General features: G+C 51.2%; 1 protein-coding gene across 1 annotated transcript in view; it reads right to left on the bottom strand.

Annotated features, from left to right (window-relative positions):
• Nucleotides 1-7,929: 7,929 nt before the first annotated feature.
• PACS1 (phosphofurin acidic cluster sorting protein 1) overlaps nucleotides 7,930-25,434 on the bottom strand; it is a 164,416-nt gene continuing 146,911 nt past the window's right edge. The window contains exons 11-24 of the mRNA XM_039244831.1: nucleotides 22,075-22,155; nucleotides 20,656-20,771; nucleotides 20,345-20,480; nucleotides 19,003-19,107; nucleotides 18,153-18,259; nucleotides 17,273-17,427; nucleotides 17,027-17,137; nucleotides 16,143-16,245; nucleotides 15,655-15,697; nucleotides 13,912-13,954; nucleotides 13,520-13,655; nucleotides 10,881-11,107; nucleotides 9,562-9,681; nucleotides 7,930-9,409 (exon numbers count right to left, since the gene is read on the bottom strand). Coding sequence (XP_039100762.1) covers nucleotides 9,294-9,409; nucleotides 9,562-9,681; nucleotides 10,881-11,107; nucleotides 13,520-13,655; nucleotides 13,912-13,954; nucleotides 15,655-15,697; nucleotides 16,143-16,245; nucleotides 17,027-17,137; nucleotides 17,273-17,427; nucleotides 18,153-18,259; nucleotides 19,003-19,107; nucleotides 20,345-20,480; nucleotides 20,656-20,771; nucleotides 22,075-22,155 — 1,599 coding nt within the window. The 3' untranslated portion in view covers nucleotides 7,930-9,293. The remainder of the gene's footprint in view (nucleotides 9,410-9,561; nucleotides 9,682-10,880; nucleotides 11,108-13,519; nucleotides 13,656-13,911; nucleotides 13,955-15,654; nucleotides 15,698-16,142; nucleotides 16,246-17,026; nucleotides 17,138-17,272; nucleotides 17,428-18,152; nucleotides 18,260-19,002; nucleotides 19,108-20,344; nucleotides 20,481-20,655; nucleotides 20,772-22,074; nucleotides 22,156-25,434) is intronic.

Here is a 25,434-nt window from a genome sequence, read left to right as displayed (position 1 = left end):
CCGGATTCTGTGTCTCCCTCTCTCTCTGCCCCTCCCCCACTCGCTCTCTGTCTCTGTCTCTCAAAATAAAAAATGAAAGACATAAAAAAAAAAATTTAAGTTTATTTATTTTGAGAGAGAGCGCGGGAGTGCAAGCACAAGCTGGGGAGGGGCAAAGAGAAAGGGAGAGACAGAATCCCACACTGCCTCTGCACTGTCATCATCAGAGCCCAACATGGGGCCCAAACTCTCGAACCATGAGATCATGACCTGAGCTGAGATCAAGAGTCCAACGCTTAACTGAGCCACCCAGGCACCCCTAGAAGGCTCTTCTAGAGACTGGGATTCATTGGTGCAAGGGTAGGTCCTGGGCATCTCTTATTATTTTAAAATTTCAGTGGTGCCCGTGCTGTGTGCCCTGGGTTGAAGACTTCTGCTGAGCGGTTTTGTTTTACAGGTAAGGAGACTAGAGCCCAGAGAGGAGAAGGCAGCTGCATGTGCAGAAAGCCTGCTGTTCTGGGGGAGCTCAGGCTCCCAGGGACCACCATGTCCTTCTCTAATCTACAGTCTGGTTATTTTGTCCCCGCGTGTAAGGCAGACTGACCACATGGAGCAGAGGTCAAGAGAACTGAGGTCAGATTGCTGGTTCCTACCGCGCGAAAGCACGGTTGTACACGCCCTCAAAGTAGCCTCAGGCGGGTCCCTCCAGAGGCGCTGAGCCTGTGCCACTGAGCCTGTGCCACTGAGCCTGTCTGCCGCATGCACACCTCTACGTGCGTGTGTTTATAGGCTCACGTAGGTGCATACCATGCATAACCAAATACAAACACACATCCACAGCCCCTGCTTTCTTCCCTTGTGCTTTCTCTGCATCTAACAGAGGAGCACATTCCTCTTATCATCTTTTTCCAGTCTCCCTTTATGATTTCTCCTGGCTCCTTGCTCTGGCTTCTCTGCTCCCTGCAGTCTTGGGTGCTTTGTGATTCTCTTCAGGCGTCTGGCCCTGCTCTTCCCAGTGTACTGAGTGGAGGGAAGGTGGGGTCTGCCCTGCTGGGTTCTCAGGGCCTTATCTTGCTTTCAGTGCTTCATCTTGAATGTGTCCAACCTTTTTAGCCACTTGGCTTTTTATCTTGTTCCTGAGGATTCTACAGCGCATCTCCCAGGGCAAGAGACTGTTACTTATCCTCCTCTGTTCTACATTCCCCCGACCGCCGCTGGGCTGGTGTCAGGCTGCTGATGGCTGCTTTGTTAATGGAGAAAATGGGAGGAGTCTGTCCCAGTGGTGATTCAGCTCCTTATGCCATTTTCCGCAGAGCTTATCAGCTTGCCCCCCGCCTGCCCCATGCCTGGGCAAGTTGTTCTTGCTACTTTTAATGTTTTCTCTCTGGAAATCACTCCCACTGTCCCTGCCCCTTCCCCTTGGATCCTCAGAAGCTCCCATCCCATTGAAATCTGTGTTCTGATTTTTTCTTTGGCTAGCTTCACTACTTTTCTTTGAGGTATTTGGGGGACACTTTAAAAAAATATATATAATTTATTGTTAAGTTAGCTTAACTTACGGTGTATACAGTGTGCTCTTGACTTCGGGAGTAGACCCTCATGATTCATCACTTACATACAACACCCAGTGCTCATTCCAACAAGTGGCCTCCTCAATGCCCATCACCCATTTCCCCCTCCCCCCATCAGCCCTCAGTTTGTTCTCTGTATTTAAGAGTCTCTTAGGGTCTGCCCCCCTCTCTGTTTGAAACTACTTTTCCCCCTTCCCTGCTGAGGGGCACTTTTGCCAAACATATCATCCGCCTTGAGATGTCAGCAGGTTCACCCTTAAGTGCTCAAGACTGGAGGCTTCTTAAAGGCCCTGTCTCCTTCACATGACGAGCAGCTCACTGCTTCCTGAGGGGCCTGTTCCACCGTGAACACCCCTGGTTGTCAGTTCTTCCTGCCACTGAGTCTAGAATCTGCCGCTGCTTAGAGCTCCTCCCGAGAGGCTCCTGGTTCCTATCCTTGCGGCCACTTGGAAAATCTGCGTCCTCTCTATCTTGTGACGTCTCAGCTGGACTAGGAGTGTCCTTACCCCGCTCAGTGAGACGGCACACAGTCTTTGGGGTCATACTTAGCTAAGTTCAGGGCCATGTTTTTCCCTCTGCCAGCTGTGGGGCTTTAGGCATGCTCTGTAACTTCATCTGTCTCCTCATTTGTGAAATAAAGTTCCTAATACTTACCTCTTTGGGTCCTTGAGAGAACGGAATAAAACAGCAGAGTTAAGATCTTAACATTATGCCTTGTACGTAACAGACGCTGTTACTAGTAGTCATTTATTAATATTATCACCACCAAGCTTTCCATTTGGTAGACCCTGTTCTAGTGAATGGAGGGTGGGGAGAAAGTGTATGAAATATTGGACAGTCTCTTATGATGTTGTCGGAGGGTAAACACAGTCGGGATGAAAGCGAGCAATAAACGAGGCAGCAAATGGAAAGGCGTGTCTGAATACAAGGGCTGGGATGTTTGGTGCTGGTAATAGGTGCCCTACACGGTCAGGATGGAGAGAGCTCAGCCCAGCCAGGGGTGTTCTCCCCTCCTCCCTCCCGTCAGCTCTCCCACATGTTAAGGAAGCCCCAAGTCTTCATTCGACCCAGATCATTTCCCTGAGCTCCACCCACACCTATATGGTCAACACCAGTTGGACACTAACCTCTGAACAGTACACACCACGCTTGCCCTAAAACCACCATCTGCTGCCCAAATCTCCTGCAGGGATGTACCGCCATCTGCCTGTTCACCTAGAGCAGTCAGCCAGTCCCTGTCCTTGGCTCTTTCTCTCTTGACCCTGAACCTATTGATCCTACCTCTTAAACTGGACTACAGTCTCTATGTTCCTGCCCCGCTCCTAGCTTTCCCGCAGTCCACGTCTCTGTCACATCTTTTCTAAATTGCCGCAGCACCCTCCAAACTCTTCTGGTCTTCAGTCTTGTTTCCTCCGATCTGCTGTCACAAGGTGAGCTTGCTAAATTCCCTCATCTCGCTTTTCTGCCCAAAGCCCTTTACTGGCTCTCCACTGATCTCAGGACAAAGTGCACAGCCTTCACTCAGGCCCAGAGGAATGATAATCAGAGCTACAAGGCTCCTCAGTGCCCTAGCCACTTCCATTCTCTTCCGCCCTATCACTCACCATGCTCATTGCTTTTCAGCCATGCTAAACCACATGAGGCTTATTCTGAGAATAAGCCAGATTCTCTCTATCTCCAGTTTTGCTATTTCCTGTGTCCAGAACATCCATCATGTCAGGCATCTTTAAGATGCTGCTCAGGTGTTGTTTCCTTTGTGACATATTCTTGGGTACCCCTTTCCCCAGGCTGGATTCGATGCCCTTCTGGCGTGTTCCCGTGCAATGCATCATGCTCTGTGGCAATATCTACTTGTCTGTCTTCCCTGCTCGCCTCAGAATTCCCACATAGGTAAGAACCCAACCCTGTATTCATCCTTGTACCATCATACCTAGAACAGGAACTGGCCCAGAGTAGGAATATATGTAGGATGTATGGATGATTGGGAATTTAGGATCTGAGTGGAGCCTTGAGAGATGGTCTGGAGTCAGATGACCTGGGTTAGAAATCTGGCTCCTTCTCAGCCGATCTGTGTGCACTGGACAAGTGACTTAATGCCTTACTCATACCTTTAGCTAGCCTTTTAGTATTTGCCGTATGCCAGAGTGATGGGTGCTGGAGATGGAGCCTGAGTCCCTGCCCACCTGGAGCTTCCAGTCTAATGTGTTACAAAGACATTTGTTGGAGGTGACGTGAATGCCAGGACTGCAGAAAGGGCTCAGGTAGAGGCTAACAACTGGGCTTTGGGCAGGGAGGCTGGGAAAGCCTCTCTGAGGAGGTATCCGAAGGCAAAGCAGGTAGTTCTGTGGGGGAGGGCAGAGCACTTAAGGTGGGAAGAACTACAGGTTTGGGCCTGGTGTAGGGAAGAGGGATGTGATTACTGCAAGGTCAAGTGTGGCTCAAGGGTGATGAGTGAGGGCGAGAGAGCAGCTGGAAGTGAAGGGAGGGGCAGTGGGGCCGGACGTGCAGGCCCGATGGACCATGGGTTGGGTGGCTATGCGTAGCCACTGAAGGGCTCTAGCAAGAGAGTAAGGCACTCTGGCTTATGTTTGGGAACAGTGTCTGAGAGGCAGAAGGGACAGGAGTCACTGTGGTGACACAGGACAACTCGGCAGCTTCTGGCTTAAGTAATAGGATGGATCCTGTGTTATTACTAAAACTGGGGAGGATCAAGAGCAATCAAGAGTTCTGTTTGGGCCGTACGAGGTTTGAGACGTCTGTGAGTATTCAAGTCATGTACATGCTTACAAGTGAGAGTTAGAGTTGGGACAGAGAGGGTAGCGGGAGCTCTCTGACCTTGGGCTTCCTCCTTGGTAAAAAGGAAGTATCAGCTGGATTGATTTCCTAGGCTGCTTGAAGTAGTCCATGAGATAAACCTCATGAAGCAGTCTGGCAGCAGCCTGGCTGAAAGAAAATGCCCTCGGGTGATGCAGAGTGGGCTGTCCATGCTGTCCATCCTGCGACATGGCAGTGGGTGATGAGATGTGGTTTAGAAACATGGAACTGAAACCGGCTGTCTAGAAGAATTCCAAATACTGGATATTGAGGAAAACCCTTCCCTCCTTAAGTGTAGGCTGTGCTTAGTGGCTTCCTTCCTAAGAGCACAGTATGGAAGGGGTGTGACTTTACTAGTCAATACTACCTTGGCTGACAAATCATGTTGATGGCAGGTACCCCTGATGTGATGTGCTGGCAAATTCCAGTCAAGGAACATTCTACAAAATACCTGACCAGTACCCTCGAAACTGTCGAGGTTATCAAAGTTAGGGAAAGTCTGAGAACCTGTCGCAGCCCAAAAGATTACATGTAGTGTGGTATTCTGGATGGGATTCTGGAATGCATAAAAGACTTTAGGAAAAAACCGAGGAATTGGAGTTAAATATGGACTCCAATTTATAATAATGTGTCGACGTTGGCTCATTAGGTAGGATAAATGCACCATGTTAACGGCAGGAGAAACCGGGTGAGGGGATACAGCAACTCTGTTCCGTCCTTGTAGCTTTTCTGTAAGTCTAAAACTATTGTAGAATAGAAGTTTGTTTTTTAAATTAGCAATAAAACCAGCCTGGAGTCGGTATACAGGTTAGAGAGAGGTCCTTCCACCTTCTGCACCCAAATGCCATCCTTCGTCTTTAGAGAATGTTTCTGGCAGCCCTGGTCCAGCTTTCACCCTTGAGGACTGAGCAAGCTGTCTCAACGTGTAGACAGGAGTTGCCTTGTTTTTGGAATTCTGGAAACCATTCCTACACAACCTTTTGCCTTCTCTTTGGAGTATATCTTCTTACTCCAGGGCCTGTGAAGAAACTCAAGTATCCTTGGGGCTGAGGCATTAAAGTGTCTGAGTGGTACAGCTGGACGGGGGCCTCCATTCCAGCGCCACAGGCCTCTTCATTCACTCTGTCAACAGATACTCATTGTGTACCTACGATGAGCCAAGAAGTATCCTGGGTACCAAGGATACAGCAGGTTAAAAAAAAAAAAAAAAAAAAAATTCCTGTTTTCTTGGAACTTACTCTCTCTCCAGTGGGGAGAGACAAATAAATGAATACATAAATGCCAAGGAGTGAGAAGTGCTAATAAGTAAAAATAAAGAAGGGTGAGAGAAAAGGGAGGTGCTATTTTAGACAGGTTGAGCAGAGAAGGTTTCTCTGAAGTGACATTTAAGCCAGGACTTCAATGAGGGAGCAAGCTGCATGGACCTAGAGGCAGGTGCAATAGCCTGTGCAAAGACCCTGAGGCAGAATGTGCCCGGTGTGTCTGAGGAATGCAGAAGAGGCCAATGGGTGAAGGGCAGAGTAAGAAGAGAGATCAAGCAAGGAGGTCAGATCATGTAGGCCTTGCGGGTTATGATGAGGACTTTGGATTATATTCTTAGTGGGAGGGGAAGCCACTGGACACTTTAACGCAACCTGATTAACATTTTAAAAAAACCTCTCTCTGGCTGCTGTGTGAACGGACTATGGGAAGAGTAGGTGGAAGCACAGATAATTTAAGAGGCTATCAGAACATCCAGAGAAGAGATAATAGCAGCAGTGAAGGGGGTGGGGAGCTGCTGGGTTCTGGATCTGTCTCAGGAAAGCCTGTAGGATTTGCTGGTGGACTGGATGTTGGGTATGAGAGACAACAGTCAATGGTGCTTCCAAAGGTTTTGGCCTCAGAATGGAAGACAGAGGGGGAAGTCTGCGCACAGGGGAGCAGTTCATACCGCAGGGTTGAGTGTGGGAGAGAGAAGGCCAGAGGCCGGAGCTCTGTGCTCCCCGGTGTGCTGAGGCCGGGAAGCTGAAGAGGGGACATTAGGGAGGAGGGCAGGTCACAGAAGTGGAAGGAGCGCAGAGCGCTGTCCACAGGTCAAGTGCAGAAAGCCATTCTAACAGGTAGTGAGCGTGCACAGGTGAGGTCAAGCAAGAAAACAGAAGCTCGGATGTGGCAACTCGGGTCACTGGTGACCTTGGTAAGGGAGCTTCTGAGAGGGCTGCTGAGGATCAAAGCTCGGAGATGCAAGTGGAGGCAGGGAACATGAACGACTCGAAGAATCTCACTTTAAAGGGAGCAGAGACGTGGTGTGGCAGTCAGAGTGGGTCTAGGGCAGGGAAGCTGTTTTTAACACGGGGGCTGTGCCTGAACGTTGGTGTGCAGGTGTGAAAGATCCGGTAGAGATGGTGGCAGGAGAGAGGGCGCAGCTGCAAGGGCGAAGCCCTGGAGGCGGGAGGAGGCAGGCCCAGGATGTGGAGTCAGACACAGCAGGCTGGGGGGTTAAGCCTCTTCCTCATCCTCATCTGTCCCACCAGCTGCTCGGTCTCCTCAGTTCTAAGCTGGATGACACCCCCTTCCCCCCACCCCCCGCCCCGCCCCGCCTGGGGCTCCCGGGAGCTTCCAGGTCCCTGCCAAGCCCCTGCACTGCCTGAGTCCTCTCCCACTGCCTCCCATCCCCCAGGCCTCTCATGGAGCTTCCGCTCTGCCCCGAGGCAACACTCATATCTTCTCTAGCTCACCTTAGACACAATTCTGGCATTTCTTCTCACCAACCAGCCTGTACACCTTGTTCGGTAACTAATGTGCAGACTGCATTTCTGGGACATTTTCATAGACCTCATTGGACTCTTCCCCTTGGGAGGCAGGCATTATCTCCATGTTTCAGGCTCAGAGGGTTTGGTGCAGGGCCGCACTGCTGGCGTCCAGAGCATCCCTCCATTAGGGCCCTGGAGCATAGGGCTGGGGAACCAGTGACAGCCTGCCCTGCCTGGTCACCTACTCCTCTGTGACTGTGTCCTGGAGGGCAAGGAGGCCAAGTCCCAGTCTCTGCACACTTCACAAGAGGAGGGTTGGTGTGCAGGCCTCTCTCCTGGGAGTGTGCGAAGAGCCCAGCACCCAGGGAGCAGGGGCTCTGACTGTGTTCCACCTCTAAGTTAAGGGCAGGCAGGAAAGCCAACTCAGTGATAAACCCCGGCTCCACCCTCTCCCCCTAGGCCTCAGACATCACCAGCTTCCAAAAACTATGGCAGGACATCAGCCTAGTAGAGGAAAAGAAGCCAAGTTCTAATCATCAATCAGAAGATAGAAGCTGCCTTTGACACGTCACTGTCTTGGGAAGTGGGATTTGGGGATGGTGAGTCCTAGAGAGAAAAGAGATTTTGGTGTGAGAAGAGTGTTATTTCTGACCTCTGCTTGCCTCATACTGGGAGAGACACCTTTATGCCTGTTTCTAAAATTAAGGAAATGAGAATAGGCTTCTTCCAGCCATGTGAGAGGAATTGATTTTGAGAGGAGACGGCTATGTTGTGCAGAGAGGAGAGGGCGGGACAGATCCTGCGTCACAGTGAGAGGCATAGAAGCCCAAGCCTTGCTAGTTGGTAAGAAATCACCAGTTTATTGAATGAAAAACCCAACATCCACTCAGTCCCTCAAACCCCACCCTTCTCCGGCCCCAAGAGAGCAGCTCAGCCCAGGAGATGCTCTGGACATCAGGGCTGAGCAGGGGTATAAGGGCTGGAGGAGTTCAGGGAGGTATGGAGAATGAGAAAAACACTTTTCAAAATGAAGTTCTGTGCAAAAACTTCTAGAAGGGGTGAGAGGGCAACGGTAAAGCTCCGGAGGTGCTGGAGGGGGCCGGGGGGGGGGTGGGGAGGGACAGAGGGCTGCGGCTGGGATGGCGGCCCTACGTGCTCAGCTTCTCCTGAGAAGGCTGATGGTCGAGGCTGAGGAGTTGGCTCAGACCCCATGGCAAGAGGGAGGGTTTGGAGCCTGCCGGAGAGAGACCTGGCTGGGAAGGCGGGCTCTCTGTCCAGGCATGAGGAGGGGAAGAACACACTGGGGAATGGGACATAAATGGACATGGTGGGCACAGGGAGATGTAGGGTCACAGACAATATGCCGGTGGGGGTCTGCCTCCCATCTGTCCCAGTCTGGACTTCAGGAAGAGGCAGCGCTGTGCTGGGGTGCAGGGGGTGGGAGGCAGAGGGAGGAGAGTCATCAACAAGGGGGAGCCACAAGGACAGCGACTGGTGCCCAAGCGAGTCACATGGAACCACCAAGAGACTGGCTGTGCAGAGAACCAAAGAAACACTCAAGGACGCTCGCGACATCTGGGGGGGGCGCCTGGCGGTCAGTGAGGAAGTCGTGCATGGGGGAGACCAGGAAGGCCCCTGCACCCCAGAAACACATGGCATCACCACAGAAATGCTGTTCTGGGGTGAGGGAGGGTAGGGCTGCTCCTGTGACTGTGGAGGGGAAGGGGTCCCTTGGGCTCAGGGTGCCCCTCCTACCCTGCACTGGGAGAACCCACAGCAGCAGGAAGTGGCCCTGGGCCCCACTAGAGGGGGGCAGGTTGGGCAGCCGGCAGAGGGAGGGGGAGGGCTAGACTCCCTGCTGGGGGCCAGGGTTCCAGGGTTCCTATTTCCGGGAAGGAACTGGTGCCATGTGGGGAGACTGGAAGTCGGTGAAGGAAGGCCCAGAGGACTCAATTCCAGGGATGGGCTCCAGAAGGCAAAATCGACATGCCCTGGCCTGGAACGGGAGGGAGAGGGCTGAACAGGAGGGAGGGGAGCAGCGTCCCCACTGGCAGTGTCCTTCGGGACTGGGCAAGAGAGATGCAGGCCTCAGGGCCAGGAAGGGGGTGCTGGACCCGGGCCTGCTGGCCTCCCCCTGCCCGCAGGCGGTGAGGCTGGTGGCAGTGCCAGGAGGGAGAGTGGCCAGGAGATAGTGCCCTCAGGTGGCCTTGCTGCCACTGAACAGTCCCACTGGAAAGTGCTTGACATGGGTGGGCCACTGGGCCGCCAGCTGGAAGAACTTGATGTCACTCCACTCGACTCCGTCGATGGACACTGGGGTGACAGGGGAAGGAGGGGGTGACCAGGGCTGCTAAGGCCACCTCCCCAGGGTCCCTCGGGGAGGGCCACTGCCTCCCTCCCCGCAGATCCCCTGCCCTTCTTCTTCCCGCCCTGCCCAGCAAACCCCCTCCTGTGTCTCCCCCTACCTCTCAGCATGGTCTGCTGCTGCTTGGCAGAGCAGATGAGGCGGCTGATGCCCTCGATGACCTGGCTCTTGGAATCTACCTCCTTTTCTCGAGGTTTCTTGCTCAGGAAGATGGTGGGAACTGTAAAGTAAGCACAACCACCTTAGTCACAGCCTGTAGAAAAGTAGTCACCCCCTCCTCTCTCTCATTCCCACCGGCCCCCCTTCCTGTGGGGAGGGGAGATGATCTGCAGACGGACATCCTCTCTCCTCAGCTCTGGGTAGGCAGGCAGCACATACCAGGATCTTTGAGTCCCGCCCCCTCCCCCGCACAGGCCTCTCCTTGGGCTTCAGTATCGTCAATTGTATAGCGAGGACCTGGGACCAGTTGGGTCTCTGAGGTCCCTTCCAGCTTGAGCGTTCTAGGTACCCTTGAGGGCAAGAAGCCTGTGCCCTTGAGCTCCCCTTTCTATGCACTCGCGCCCACGTAGGGCCGAGTCTGCTGTGGCTGGGAGGGAGGCCACACAGGAATGTCTGCACCACCTCTGCTCTGGGGGTGTCGGGGCAGCGAGGAAGACATATGGAGCTGACAGGCATGCCCTTGTTTTGGCTTGAGGCCAGGCAGAGTCCCCCGCTTGCCCCCAAGAGGAACTGTGTGGAGCAGAGGCATGAGCAGAAAGAGGCCCAGCTGCTTTGGGAATGCTCTGAGGACGCGGGGTCCAGCAATGAAAGAAAGCCCCTGCCTGACAGCTGGCTGACGGGTGGGGCGGGGAGGGCCCTGGAGTCACCGGGCAGGCATGTCCACTACGGCAGGGGCACAGCCAGGCCAGGGGAGCAGACGGCACACACTTCGCTCTAGCCCTGGCCGTGGGATTCCTGCCTTACACTCTCAGCGCATAGGACCCAGGCCACCCCCAACTCTCTCTAGTGACTGAAGTCACCCTGTTTTATCCAGGATGGGGTGTGTTCCTTTAATTCTTAAACAACAAGTGTTCTGCTTCATGGGGATACAGTGATGGCCTCCTCTGTCACGTGGTCCATCCCTGAGGGCAGTGGATGGAAGTGCTCCCTTCATTATGGCAGCCCTAACTGCCCTGGTCCCTAAGGTGCTGATGGTCAGCAGGTAGGGACCAAATGCTCATTGGGACATCCTTTTCCTTCGTTACAGAAGGAATGGTCTTGTCTCGCAAGGTGAGGCAGGACCCCGGGCTGGTCCACATGATATATGTGCTGCTTCACCCTTAACCAAAGGTCTCCCGGAAGCAGATTCTGTCCCAGGCCCTAAGAAGAGATGGGGAACCCCGGTGACCCCGACTATCCCTGGCCTCAGATGTCACTTACCTTTCTTGTTCTTCTCTTTGGTGACCACAGTCATTGCCATGGTGCCGGAAAGCTGGGCCTCCCCACCATGGGGCAGGCGGGAAACCTGCACTGAGCGGAAGACGCTCTTGAGGGTGTTCTTGGAACTGGCGTCCCTCTTGTCACCTTCCCTTCTCCGTTCACCGGGGTGGCCCAGCCAGTAGTCCACCTGGAGGCCAATCACGTCCCCATATGGACTGTTGGGGCTCCTGAGGAAGGGGAACAGTAACGGAGAGTAGGCTCTGCCCTCAGTTCCCAACTACATGGCCAGACTGGAGGGCCCCGAGGAGACTGCCAGGCTCTGGGAGGGGTGAGAGGAGGCGGCAGACTAAGTGGTTCTGGGTTCCCTCCAGTCTCATGGAATTGGTTCGTGTGGGAAGGGAGAGACAGGCTGATCAGAGGACAAAGCCAGGAGCGGATAAAGACCTGAGGCACTGTGAGGCACTGTGAGGCACTGTGAGGGAGGGGATGAGGGAAGCAGAGAGGAAAGGAGCTTTAGGAAGAAAAGCGTGCACGCACATACATACACACACTCATATGCACACACACACGCACATACACATATATTACACATCCAACAAGGAGAGCCCAGGCAAAATGCAGCCAAGGGCTGCAGAGAGTAAGTGGGGCAGAGACAGAACCCCCTTGGCCAGCTCCACAGCAGCCCCAGCAGGGAGAGCTGGTGGCTGCTGACCCGCGGCTTTCTCTTATTTATGGCACTTCTGGCTCAGGGATAATTTTAGCTCTGAGGGGAAAAAGGGCTGATGTTTTCTTGAAAGGAGGCGTCAGACACAATAGGTACACAGGCTACAAAAGTCATCTGACATTTCTCTTTCTGCCTACTTTCGGTGCTTCCATTAAAAGCCAGCTTAAATGGGATAGAAAAGGAGGTCGAGGGAAAGGCTGGTCCCCAGACCCCCAGGTAGCCTGGAACCATGAGGCACTACTGGCTGTGTGGGACTCCTCCTTTCCTGCGCTGTCCCTTCCGTAAATCAGTAGAGACCATATGACGGGAAGAGAAAAGGGGAGGAGGGGGGGGGGAGGATAGGGGCTGGGACCCGAGGTGCAAGCTAGGCTTCCCCCCATCTAAGAACACTCATATTCTTCAGGGACCATCACCCTGTCACTGGTGTTTCTGGAAAAACCACAGGCCAGTGTGTCCCCTCTCTGCTGCTCAGGACCATCCCCAGAAGAAACACAAAGAGGTAAGGCAGAAACAAGGGAAACAGGGAGGGAGAAGGGGCAGGGGCCCTTTCTGTTCCTGACCCACGCCTGCCCTTCTCTCACCTCACAGTCTGCCCCCCCCGGGCACCCTGCGGGAGTGCCCTGCTCCACGCTCCCTCCGTCAGCTCCTCTTGTCCTCAGGCCTGGCAGGAGAGCTGCCTTCTGGGAGGCCACACTGACCACCTGATCTGAACTGTGGGCACTTGAGATCCTAAAGAAATTCTTTCCCCTTTCGGAACCATCCCCCTACTAATTTTTTATAGCACTTACTGCAACCTACACAATTTGAATTTTTTTGCTGCTTTGGCGTTGCCAGGGCCCAGGAGCCTGAGCTCCGGGACTAGGACGAGCCTTTCTTATTTGCTGTTACAGCTCCAGTGCCTCAAACGGGCACCCTGCGGACAGACAGACAGACTGAACGCACGAAGGAAGGCACTACCTCTCATGTGTCAGGCAGCAAACCATACAGGTTCTTATTTAAGCCTCACAAAACTGTGACACAGCTATTTCACTCTACCTACACAGTCAAAAATGAAGCTCAGCAACTTGTCCAAGTGACAAAGATTCTTTGCTTGACCGAACTTTAGAAACTTTAGTCTAGTTCCTAAACCTTTTCCTAGGCCCATTTGCATACATCTTGTAAAATCCTGTTAGCAAGAACCCTGCTAAGACGTTAGCAAGAGCCACCCACCCCCCCATCTGACCACCTGGGACACCGGCTCAGCTTCCTCATCCTCTACCCGCCCAGGAGATGTCTGACATCCTGACTTGTCTTCAGCAAGAATCTTGTTAGGTAGGTTTAGAAGCCCCCCGGCCCCCTAATGTTTCTTCTTCTTTTCCATCCACACCTGCTCCCTGGGCAGAAATCCCCACTTGCGTCGGTTCTGCTGGGAGGTGAGCCACCCCCACCTGCAAGTCCCACGGCTGTGCTCCCTGCACCCGTCTCGGTGGCTGCGCCTTGATGTGGTCTCTCTCACTGAGCTTTAACAAGTGTCACTGAGTAACTCATTAACACAAGCTAATGTAGTGGACCTAAAACAGAACCACAACGCAAACCCAGGTGTGCAGGACTCCCGTGCCCACACTCCACCTCGCTGGGCAGTCCCCTAGCAAGACTTCTGTATGGCACTTTACAGGTTACAAAGGGCCTCTCTGCCATTTGTCTCATTCAGTTCTTTTATCCTGGGAGATAGGGAAGAAAGCAGTCTCCATCGTACAGAGCTGTTCCTCTTGCCCGGCTAGTGACCTAAGTCTCTGAATTCAAATTCCTACGTCCTCGCCACTAACCTGCCTTCTACACTCAGTATGCAATGCTGCAGGGCGGGGGTGGGGTCAGTATGGCTCCTGGGCCCTGAGGGAGGGGCTGTGGGAAGGAGAGGTATGGGCAAGGGCCTTACCCCACAACCGCGAGGGCACTGCTCATGGATGGGGATGAAGGAGGGGTGGCTGTGGTATCTCGGCTCAGGCCCGAGCTGGAAGGCGGTGATGTGGAGGGCACAGTAAGGCTGACCACAGGTGAATCATCCCCATCACCTGTCAGGGGGACAAACATAGTCAGTGAAGGGGTCAAGGTGCCGCTCTTTCTCAGCTGCAGCCAAGCCTTTGACGCCTCCCCACCGCCCCCTGCCACCACTTCAGCTAGGAAGTGAAGGTACCCAGTTTTCCTGCTCAAACTCTGATTTAACTTTAAGACCCACCCAAATCTTCACCTTCTGGTCTCCTGGACTAGAAGGGAGGCCCAGAAGGCATCACCTCACTTCACACAGAAGCAAAAGAACCCCAGGCTCACCTGCAGTGGAAGGAGAATCTTCAACCAGACCCACCTTCACCACCTGAGAGAAAGAAGAGATACTCCATTGAGTCTTCTCGCTAAAGCTGGACACATTTTGAGCCAGCTGGGAGCAGGTGTTTGGACACAACAGCCATTATTGTATATTATTTGGTCAGAGGCTTTTAAAATTCTTTGCAAATCCAGAGCAGACAAGATCTTTAAGATATATATAAAAGCCCCGTTCCAAACAATGAGGTGGGGGCACATGAGACCTTGTGGCTCATCTCTGGGGAGGGCAAAGCCACCTTGAAGGCCGGAGCCATTTCAGTATTCTGATCTCATTTCTTCTAAGATCACATGGGTAGGAGGCCATCTTCCCATGTCAGAGAAGTAAAGAACGGCTCTGAGAAAGTCGCAGGGGAGGCGCTCTCTGAATGCCTGCCTGTTGCACCAAGCAAGGAACATGCTGATGTGCTGATATCAGCTTCCTCCTTTCCAGACCTGTTGGATGGAATCTGGGAGACTATGGGTAAGAAAGTGATCCCAGGCACCCTCAAGACAGTGGTATTAATTTCAGCTTCCCAAAGGATTTTTCGATTTCTCATAGAGAATTCTGGGAAGGACAGAGGGGGCCCTCCAGCGGCCAGCAGAGGGCACAGCTAGAAACAGACTTTGAATGTCACAGCTGTGACTTGAAGTGACAGGGAATTCTTGAGAGGTAGCAGGTGAAGGGCCTAGCATCTGGCAGAGGTGCAGCAGAGCCCGGGGGGGCGGTCACAGAAGCTGAACCCTGAGGCCTGGCGGGGAGTGGAGATGACACGCAGATGGTCCCATCAGGGCTGCTCAGAACACAGTGCTGCTCATCACTGAAGCTGGTCTCAAATTCTCTATGCATCCTTATTTTAGTTCCCGGAAAGTAATAGATCGACACTCTGAACTTCTTGGGTGCAACTCCCCTTGTTCCCCTGGCATTATATGAGGCTGCCAGTTCCTTTGTTGGTTTCAATTTTAAGTGTTTATATTTCTCTCTTGTCTGTGAGGCCAGAGTGTGCAGCAACCCACAGTTCCATACCGATGTGTACCAAACCATCAGCTTAGGCTACAGACCATGGCCTTTGAGTAAACAGGAAGGGAAAGAAGGGACCCTTCTTTACAGTGGCACATTTGGCCCTGAAGACACAAACACCTACTTCTTGGACTTCTCCTTAGAATATCATCCATCATTATTTCATTTCTGAGGCAGCTTTCTTTTCCCTGGAGGCTGCAGAACCTATGCTCTGGATGTCCCTCCCGATGTCCTTCCCTAGGCCATGGCACCAGGTTCCAGGCGTGATGTAATAAATATGAGACACTTAGTGATGATCTGGGGTAGCCCATGATTCAGGAAAAGAGGACACTGAAAGGAACAGGTCCGTACATGTCCCAGTCCACGGTTTCTCCACCTTGGCACTACTGACACTGAGGCCAGATCCATCTCTTTGGGCGGGGGTGGGGTGGGGGTAGGGGAGCTGAGGAGCTTCCTCAGCTGTACCCTGAGGAAGTTTAGCCGCATCCCTGGTCTCTACCCACTAGATGCCAGTAGCACCCCAACTTCCATCTGTGACAACCAAAAATGCCTCCAGACACTACCAGATGTCCCCTGGGGGCAAAACCACCTCTGGATGAGAACTGCTGTCTAGATGAATCTTTTATTTGTTTGTGTGTGTGCAGAGAGGCCAGGAGAATGGGTGGAGTGCAGAGGAGCGGGGAGTCAGTACTCACACCAATGAAGGGGATAAACTTCTGATAGGAGTCTTCATCAGGGCTGTTGGGAGAGAAAGGAAAGCCTTATAGTTAGTGGGTGATACTGCACGGAGAGCTGGGGATACAAGCTTTTGACATTTTATTGTGGCTTCAAGGGAGTCCAGACACTATATGACACTTTCCATCATGTCTCAGGATGGCATGAGGAGCCACAGATGGAGGCATGAGACTTGATTCTGCATACTACACTTCCTTCTCCCACGTGTGGATTTCAGCCCCTGGGATGGGCTTCTCTTACCCTAAGGGGGCATCTATTTGCGTGGGGAGGCCCAGGACAAGGATGGGAGGGCCTGGGTGGGAGGCAGTAAAAACGCTGTCTCTCATATTCTCTCGGGTTTCTACAAAGAGAAATGGGGGAGAAGGAAACTACGGGAAAGCAAAGAAAACTCAAGATTTATCTAGCCCACCCACCCAATTTTCAGGAAATCCCCTGAAGTCAAACTTACAACTTATGCCTGCAGGTCAGCATGGCTTCAGCGACAGGGAGCTGGTGTGTCACACCTGCCCCATTGACATACTGCATGACTCGTCCCACCACGTCCAGTTGCTCTGCAGAAAAGACAAGAGATAACTGCCAATTCATTTCAGCAGGGAAACCCGAAAGCCTTCTTAGATCCCCTTGTTGAGACCCATCAGAAGACCCTAGGAGTTGAGGGAGAGAAAGGGTTCTAAATATCCTCTAGTTTTAAATAAAAGGAATGAAGAACCAAAGAGCTGTTCTCTCCCTTTCAATCTCTGTTTGCAGTTCCTCAACGCTCCGCTCTCTTCCAGGCTAATCATGCTCATGCCTCTATTTTGCTGACACCAATCTAGGTTATGAACCTAGAAGGACTCCTCCACTCTACCAATCTCTGCTTATCACTTCCTTCAAGGTCTGGTGACGCATTTGCTACTCCTCAGCCCTGCAGAACTCAAGCTCACTCTGAGTGCCGCCACTTTTACTCTGTATTTCAGAGAAAACACACGGTCAGCGCAGCGTTATTTGCTCATCAACAGATTGCTTAGTAACTGTTCTCTGTTTCTTATACTTGATCTCTACAACTAGAAATGTCCTCCCCACCACCTCCTCATGGCCTTCCTTATTTCTAGATGTATAGGAGTAGAGCAAACAGCAGAGATTATAAACATCCAGAGTGAAGACAGGAGGAGTCCACATAATGGACCTCCTCCTAATAAATACTTACTGAAAAAATAAACATGCAAAGGAATTGGGAGTGGTAGAGCCATAGGGAGGAAAAAAAGAAAGCTCTCCTGGCCTCCTCCTTTGGCCAAGACTGGCCCTCCATGAACCAGGTGGCATCTGCCTCAATCCCTCACAAAGGGCCATTACCTGACACTGGAGGCTCCGAGCGACTGAAGAGGTCTCTCCAGCCAGAATCGAGGAAGGTGCTGCTGTATCTACTGTCGACAGAGCCCAAGTATTTGGCCACAGGGTGAGAACCTGGGAGATGGAAACCACAGAAGGTAAACTGGTTAAGGGACAGAATACAGCCTGGCCTTTGATCTCCCTAACTGTCCCTTCTTAGGGCCCAGCCCCAACATGCTGCTTCGGGAGTGAAATCTGCAGCATCTTTACCGAGGGGAATGATGAGGAAGCGCATGTAGCCAAGCCAGTCAGAGGTCTTGCTGGCTAGCGACTTGACAAAGAACCGGAGGATGGAGCTCAGGTAACTCTGGCCTCCCACTGCTGCCACCTTCACTGGCCTTGGCATGGAGGAGTTGCAGTTGCAGCTGGGGAGCAAGGAAAGAGTCACAACCACATTTAGGGGGTTCGCCAGCATCCTGCTCAGACGAAGGCCCCAAGCTCTGGCTTTACTTGCTCTCAACAACCCACAGGGGAACAATAAGCCAATAAACAAAATAATACACGGCGAGGGCAGTAAACTACAGTGCTTTTGCAATTAGGAGAGAAGTCTAGGATCCGAGAGGGCAGGTCATTGTCTACAAGGAGGAAAGAATTAGCTTAACCTAATGGGAGACAAAATCGGCAGGGCTGCCAAGGGTCAGTGGTGGGTGTGAGCCCCAGATGCCTGGAAGGCCCGCAGTCCGCATTCCCATTGGCAGGGACTCCGGGCCCCTCCGAGGAGGTCCTGGGGAGGGAAAGCCCTGGCTCTGGACGCCAAGTATCATGGCACAGTTAGAGGGATGAGAGCAAACGGCCTTTGTAAAACCCTGGTTCTTTCTCCCTGGTCTTCTTCATCCTGGGTTTAAGAAGATGTGGCAGGTCAAGGGGCACAGGTGGGGAGGAAGGGAGAGCCGGAGAATGACATTTTCACACCCTGACCCCTGGGGCAGCGGGGACAACAGAGCACCGTGGCCTGGCACTGCCGAACCACACAGGGACTGGGGAGTTTTGGTCTGGCGAGACCGGGCAGTCCTGTCGCCGCTTCGAAGTCAGGGTGGGAGGACGAGGCCAGAGGGAGCCCCAAAGGACAGGAGATAAGCAGAGCCCTTACTAGCGCTGAATACGGGTGAGCAGGGCAGACAGCACGGCCTGGACCTCCACGGTGGAGCAGGTACACACGACAGGCTTCCGTTGGTCCTGGAGCAGCTCTGCCACGTACTGGGGGGGGGCAGGGAGGGAGAGGGCAGGGACACAGGTGAGTCCAGGCAGCAAGAACGCAGCTCCCCCACAGGCACCAAGGGAGCAGGCTAGGCTGCAACACAGGCTAGAGTTGCAAAGCCCCGTCCTCTGTCCTTCAGACCAAAGCCAGGCAAAGGTCAGGTCTCTGGCTGTCGGTGCAGAGAAGGCGGGGCTAGACCCCACATAGACACGCTAGCTAGGAAACGTGGGAAGGTTTAGACATCTTTAGATTCTCATGTTGCCTCTGTAGCATATGCTCTAGGTGGCAGGGCTCCTCACAAAGAGGGATTCTGCCACCAGGATCTACGGCGGGGGGGCGGGGGGGCAGGCAGCGGTGACTGGGAGCCAGAGAGGACCGGTCTGCCCCTTCTGAATTGCGCTCATGGGAACTAGGGCAACCTCTGGAATTTTACAGCACTTTGTACCTTTCAAGATACCTTTATTCTGTTATGCTGACATAAAAACCACACACAATCACCCTGGAAGGAAGGTCGGACCGGTAATACTGTTGCTTTTCTACAGATGAGGAAACTGAGATACGGAAAGTTAGTGACGTGAAGTCCCACAGACTGGAAAACGACAGAACTGGGACAGGAGCCTAGAGCAATAGGCTGAGTTCAGCGAAGAGGGGCCCGCGACATGGGGATCATTTTCCCATTTCTCCATGTCCTGCCTCTGGCCCCCAGAACCTCTCCTGCCCCCCTGCAATCGCAGTGCTTTACCTGGCCCTGCCAGTCAGCAGTGTTGACGAGGATGACGTTTTCTGGGAGGGCTGCATCTGACACCAGGATCTGATTCAGCTGGTCGTATACAACCTTTCTTGGAATCTGCAGGGACAAAAGTGCCTGTCAGTCCCCAGGGAGCCTGAGGGGAGGGGCAGGGTGCACTAGGGTAGAGAATCTCTGGAGCAGGGGTATTCAGGGAGAACAGATACTCAGAATTTCTGGAGGAGACCCAGTATCCCACTGGCCGGCGCAAAATGGGAAGGAGAAGGATAAAGAGCGAGCAGAGTCCTCAGAGAGCACACTCAGACTCCAGGAACAAAGCCACAGCAGTTGCCCTGACAGAGGGAGGGAGGGCAGACTAGCTAGAAACACATTCAGCATCCCCTGAAGGGTAATGATGCAGCATGAAGTACCGGGAGAGGGGGAGCGAGCTAACAGTTACCAGGTGCTCACAGAAATGAAAATGAGGGCAATGGGGAGAGAACTGAGGAGAGGGGCAGTGAGTGCTGTGTAGGGAGCCCCACCGTCAAGGGGACCAAAAGGAACTTTAGGAACAGTGATTAGCAAGAAGGACGACACCTCGCCCCAGGCACAGGCTATTCTGGTCTCCAGTTCATTTTCAGCTATGCGATAGCGTCAGACTCAGGAAGCCACATGGACACAAACTTTTCTCTTGATGCTACTTATCAGGTAAGCGAACAGGCTTGCTGTTAGCTCTAGAGGAAGAGTGGTTGTGGGGGGTGTGGCAGTTGAGGAAGTTTCCTTTTCCAAGCCCCAGTGCCCCTGGCCTTCAGAAAGAGAACATAGTTCCCGAAGTCTGGTTTCTTCTGCCTCTATTCCAGCCTACTCTTGGTTCTTTCAATCAAAATATTTTAATACTGTTGATTTGCCAGCTTGAAATCACATTAACTGGCCAACGGTAGTGCGAAGCGTATCTGAATCCAGGTGTGTGATGTCCAATCAGATTTTGATGGCTGCTGTCCTCTAGAATAACTGATGCACCACACAACCTCTAGACTGAGGTCTGATGGAGGCAGAGGAGGCAGAACAAATAAGGTATGGAACTGCCACTTGAGGGGGATGGCAGGCTGCGACAATGCTGGCATTTCCTGCTCCCTCCTCCGCTCCCTGCAGATCAGCACCAACGCCAGTTCCGCACTAGTAGTAAGTAACACATATGTTAGACTTCTCGGATTTAGATGTGTCTTCAAGACTTCTATTCAGAACATGCAAAGTATTCCTCTCTTCCTCTCTACCTAACTACCCAAGGAAGATGACAAAAGAGAAGCCAAGGATCTAGGGATGCTCCGAGGGCCTGGTCTCGAGAGCGATGGGGTACCTGCGTGCTGTGGCCCAAGTCGGGGGACCGCTCACTGTCAGAGCTGTTGGTTCTCTCACTCAGGGGCTTGGAGAGCTGCCGCTCCTTCAGGGGTGTGCTCCGCTTCTGCCGGGGCGTGTGCACCACATCCACTTTGCTGCCAGAGACGTGGAAAGGAGGTAGTTAAACAGCCCTTGCCACCCCAAAGCCATTGCCAGCCCACTCTTCCCTAGGCCATGAGCTTATGCTAACTATGGTCACCAGCCTCAGACCATCTGCTTGGTTCCCTTAGTTCTACTCCGTTTTAGGATTTTCTTCCAGTCTTGAGTTACCTGGGAGAAGCAGAACCTTGGAGATCTGTTTTGCTGGACTTCATGGGAGTTTTGACCTTCTCTGGCACAACCAGACTTGTGCTCATATCTCCAAACATGTCCTGGTCAGTAATTTCCTGCCATGGAGGAAAGGAAACAGTGAGGGTTATTTCCCCCTCAGTAATCACTGGAGAGTCTCACAAGGAGAGTCAGTCACTCGCTCTCTCTCCCTAGAAGCACATGGTTCTACAACTCCTCTCTCACCAATGTGGAGGCTTACTGTTTAATGAAGTGGACCCACCGTGCTGGGTACTGTCTCTTGCTATTCAATCTGTCCTCTGCATTTGCGAACTATCTGTCAGCATACAAACCTGGACTGATGATCTGGCTTCTTTAGGTGGGGAGGAGAATTTTAATCATGACATGACATGATTAGAACTCTTTTTCTTGAATTTCATTTTCAAATGACCACTGCAATATGGACCAAAGTCAGGCAAGAGTGGAAGCTGGGTTTTCACATTACAACTATAAAGTGCAAGTGAATAGTAAGTTTTAAATTAACCTTGCATCAGGTCTAATATCTGGTTATTTTCTGGATCTTTAATGCACCGTTATTTACTATAGGAAACATAAGCCTAAGATAATTCTTTCCTGGACTCCATTCAACTCCAGGTCTCACTGTGAGGCTAATGCATAGCACATCCCCAGGTGGTATCTGGTAAAGTTCTCTGCTCCCTCCCACCCATTGTGCCCAGCCTCCAGTCCCACTGGATGAGCTTCAGCATATTCTGAGAGGCCCAGCTCAGATGTCCCCCTCCAGTCGGAATCACTCGTCCTTCCTGGAGCCTCCACAGAGCCTCAGGTGCGCACAGCTTGGCTCTCCTCCTGGAGGGTGGTGTCTTGATGGCAGAGGCCTTGGTGTTCTCACCTTTGTGTCTTCACTGCTCAGCACAAGTAGTTACCCAGTAGCTGTGTGTGGAGCCAATGTATAAATTGGCCACCCCAGGCAATACATTTCTCTAGGGCTTGGCCTGCCCTCCTGGGCAGCTCCAGTCTCTTAGGGGAAGGACTTGACCAATAATCACTTGGTCACTCGAAAAAGCAACACTGGAGGAAGGGATGGTTTTTCAGGAGAAGATACTGGTTGTGATCTCTCAGAAGTAAATAAGGATGACAGATAGTGAGAAATTATCCAAATCAGCATTTAGTCAGATCTAATTAAAGAACAGAATGGGGACATTTCTGGTTTGCTAATTTGGGGAATGACCTGTCTCCAGGGTAGGTTATATTCAATGGGTAAGGATTCTAAGAGAAAGAGAACACAGAACATTCACAAGTCCACAGATGTAGGCAAAAGTCCCAGGGAGGTCCTGAAGGTCTTTTGGCTTTATTTCTAAAGGCACAAAATCTAAGTGAAACAGAGAACTGAGCTGCACATACCAGAGTGTCTGTTTCAGTCAAGCTGTCATCTTGATTTTTAATCCAAGCAGATTTGACTTTTTCTAGAGCAGCCAATTCCATCTGCAAAAATTATAATAATTAGTCATCACCATCCAAATAACTACCATTCTAACCCGTTTTCTTGGTCCCTCAGAAGCTTCAAATGTTTCCACTTAATTTAAAGATCTCATCAAAATCTTTGGAATTTCCAACTTCTGAGGAGTGTGTTTTGCAAAAACTAAGTGTCAGAAGGATCAGCTATTCTGTCATCATTAAGTCAGGAGCACAGTGCGATGCAGAGCCAAGCAGCTCTCGTCTCTTGGACTCTCACAGTATGTCACAGGGAAGAGAAGCTCAGAGTTTAGATGATTTTGGATGGGTCCTGCAAGGCCTCTAACTCTGGGTGCAGTAAACGCCCTCGCCCAGGAGGACATCTGGGGCCTCTTCTGCTTGTTAGAAGTTGCCAGGAAGGAAAATCTTACAGTTCAGGTCTTTGACATTGAGACTAAAGACATCCATGGTAGCCACATTTATTTTGCTTGGTAGAAACATCTACAAAACCCTCAAGACAAATGAACAGACTAAGCAAAAAGATACCCAATGCTAAGCCAATTAGCGAATGCTAATTAGGTGTGCACTAATTCTCCTTCTGTCCCCAACTCTTATTAGCATTTTTCATAAACATTAAAAACTTACTTTGTAAACAACCGATACACAGAAGTAGATTTTTCATATTTGCTGATACTGTTTCTGGCTGTGCAGAGGCTATGTCAAAGTCACAAGAGTTTGAGCATTGTTGTGGGTCTTAGATGTAGGGAAGGTACTGGCCTTAGTGAATCTTTTTGGAAATCAGGGAGTCAGGAAAGATCAAAGATATCCTACTTCCTCTCAATTACTCAAAATCCTTCCTCTGAGTAAATTAAATAGTACTGAGAAACATTGGGCTTATAAATCCAAGGGGGCACCTCGTAAACCAATTAATAAGTATACCAAACGTAGGCCCTGTGTCATATTCTACCTATGCCATATGGTTTCTCCACCTCAGCCCTGTTGACATTTTAGCCACATCCTTCTTTGTCGTGGGGGATGTATCCTGTGCACGGCAGGATGTTAAACAGCATCCCTGGCCTCTACCCACTAAGCGCTAGCAGCAGCACCCCCAACCCCTCAAGTTGTGACAATCAAAAATGTCTCTAGTCAGTGCCAGTGCCAAATGTTCCTTGGGAAGAAGGCAAGAACCACCCCTGGTTGAGAGCCACTGCTCTAAACCATCTACAAGACTAACCCAACATACTTTAACCAGACCTTGTGACCCCAAATCTTGAGATGGTTTGCCTCAGATTGCAAGCTAGTTCATTACACATTGTCTATATGAATAACCAGTGTTAACACAGTCCAGAATCATAGAAAAGTCCTGGTTAGATTTAAGACTAAAGATGATTTCACTCAATTTTGGATTTCAGTATCACAAATGAATTAAACACATTTAAAGAGAATGAAGTGGGGCAATAACACCATTCTGCTGGAGGGTTTTAAAGTAGCATGTCAAGCTCTGTGACAGGTACAGAATTGTTTCCTTGGTGAAGTTGCAACAACTTCCACTTGGCCTGGGGGTAGAGGGAACCTGCTGGCTATTCACTGACTCTTCTTGATGTTCCAAACAGTCCCACTAGGAGCAAACTCCCAATGCTCCAAATTCCTATTTTTGCTCCTATAAATATGAAGGGCTTTTCTCACCCCAGAACCCTGGAGCACAGCTGTGCAGTAGCTGTGTCTAACTGTGTAGCACTGGAGGCAGATGCTGCCAGTCTGAAGTACTGTGCCCAGGGGGCAATGCTGGTGCTGTGGGGAGGGCACATGCTCCTGGGAGGGGGCAGAGTAGGGTGGTATTTAGGCTCTCTTTTTCATGAAGTATTTGTCTCTAACACCATTATTTACAGTGCAATGGAAATGGCAACGTTTTTAGCAGCAGGCAGTCTTGGCTGAAAGGCTGTATCTCTTGACCTCCCTAGCTGAAGCACTGTCAAGGCCTATTGTTACTAGCTTGGAAAACCAAATTCTGCTGCTACTGTGTACTCAAGAATTGGGAAAGCTAACAACTGTAATAATTTGTATCAGCAGAAACTCCTTCTGTTTCTAGTGATAAACTGAATCCTCTGAAACTGGGGAACAAAAAAAGATGAAGAAAAATAAAATAACAATGCCAGGAAATCAGAGAGAGAGAGGAAAAAAGTTGGGCAACATGTGCACACCTGCCTGTATATGCACAATCTCAGTATTTTTTTTCCTAATACATTTGGAACTTCCCTGGAAAAGCATGGCCTTGCTTTGTATTTCCGTAAGTGCCTTTCATACTACAGGATTCCAAAGTCCTACGTCCACACCAAGACATATGGGGCTCTTCAAAACAGAAATATCACGGAGAATCAGCAAAGCAAGTCTGAAATCTGGCCAACAGAGTCAGAATTTGAAGGACTCACTAAAAAGACAGAGATTCTAACAATTTCAGGAGACCAGAGCCGAAATGGTTCTAAGAGGCTATAATAAGAACAGCAGTAGCAGCTTCCGTTTACCACATGTTTCCCATGGAGTCAGTCAGTCCACCTACCCATCAGGCACCGTGCTGGAGGATTTACCTGCATTCCCTCGTGGTGCCTTCACACTGCCCTACAAGGCCTGTGTCTCTTACAGGTACTTTGTAGATGAGGAAACAAAGGCCTGGCAACTGCCTCAGACCACAGTCAGTGGAATGAGTGTCAAGATTCAAACTAGAAGCCTGACTCCAGAGCACATGCTCTCAACTTCAGTCCCACCCTGCCCAGAGAAATGTTCTGCTTAGACAGCGGGCCTTATGCCATCACACTGTAAAGACTGATACTCAGGTGACTTTTGGGCTAACTGGGCTGCTATGCCAACTCTTAGGAGCCTAAGGCTCAGAGGATCGGTGGTTTTTCTTTCTAAACTGTGTTAGCCATACAACTGGGACTGAAGTAGAACTTACAGACAAGTTCTCTCAACCAAGAAATACCTTCATTAGTATAAAATAATGTATTGATGTAATAACAACAATCTCTACCATTTATTGAGCATTCATTATATGTTAGGTGAAATGCTTAGTGTTTTGGGGGCCATCATCTCAGTTAAGAATTAAATGCATTTTGTTACAGTATTCCTTGTTCGGCATGCCTAGGACACTATGAAACAGTTCTCTGGCCAGGTGCCAGTTCTCTCTCTAGCAGGGTCATCCCTCATATTGATGTTTAAGATGGAATCTGCCTGTAGTGGCCAATGATCTGTCCATGTGGACACTGACGATTCAGCAGGGCCTTTTAGAAGGCCCATGAGAAAGAGCAGCTACAA

This window comes from Hyaena hyaena, unplaced genomic scaffold (genome assembly GCF_003009895.1).
Source record: "Hyaena hyaena isolate Hyena2069 unplaced genomic scaffold, ASM300989v1 scaffold_248, whole genome shotgun sequence".
Taxonomy (NCBI): Eukaryota; Metazoa; Chordata; class Mammalia; order Carnivora; family Hyaenidae; genus Hyaena; species Hyaena hyaena.
This window is presented reverse-complemented; position numbering and strand designations above follow the sequence as displayed.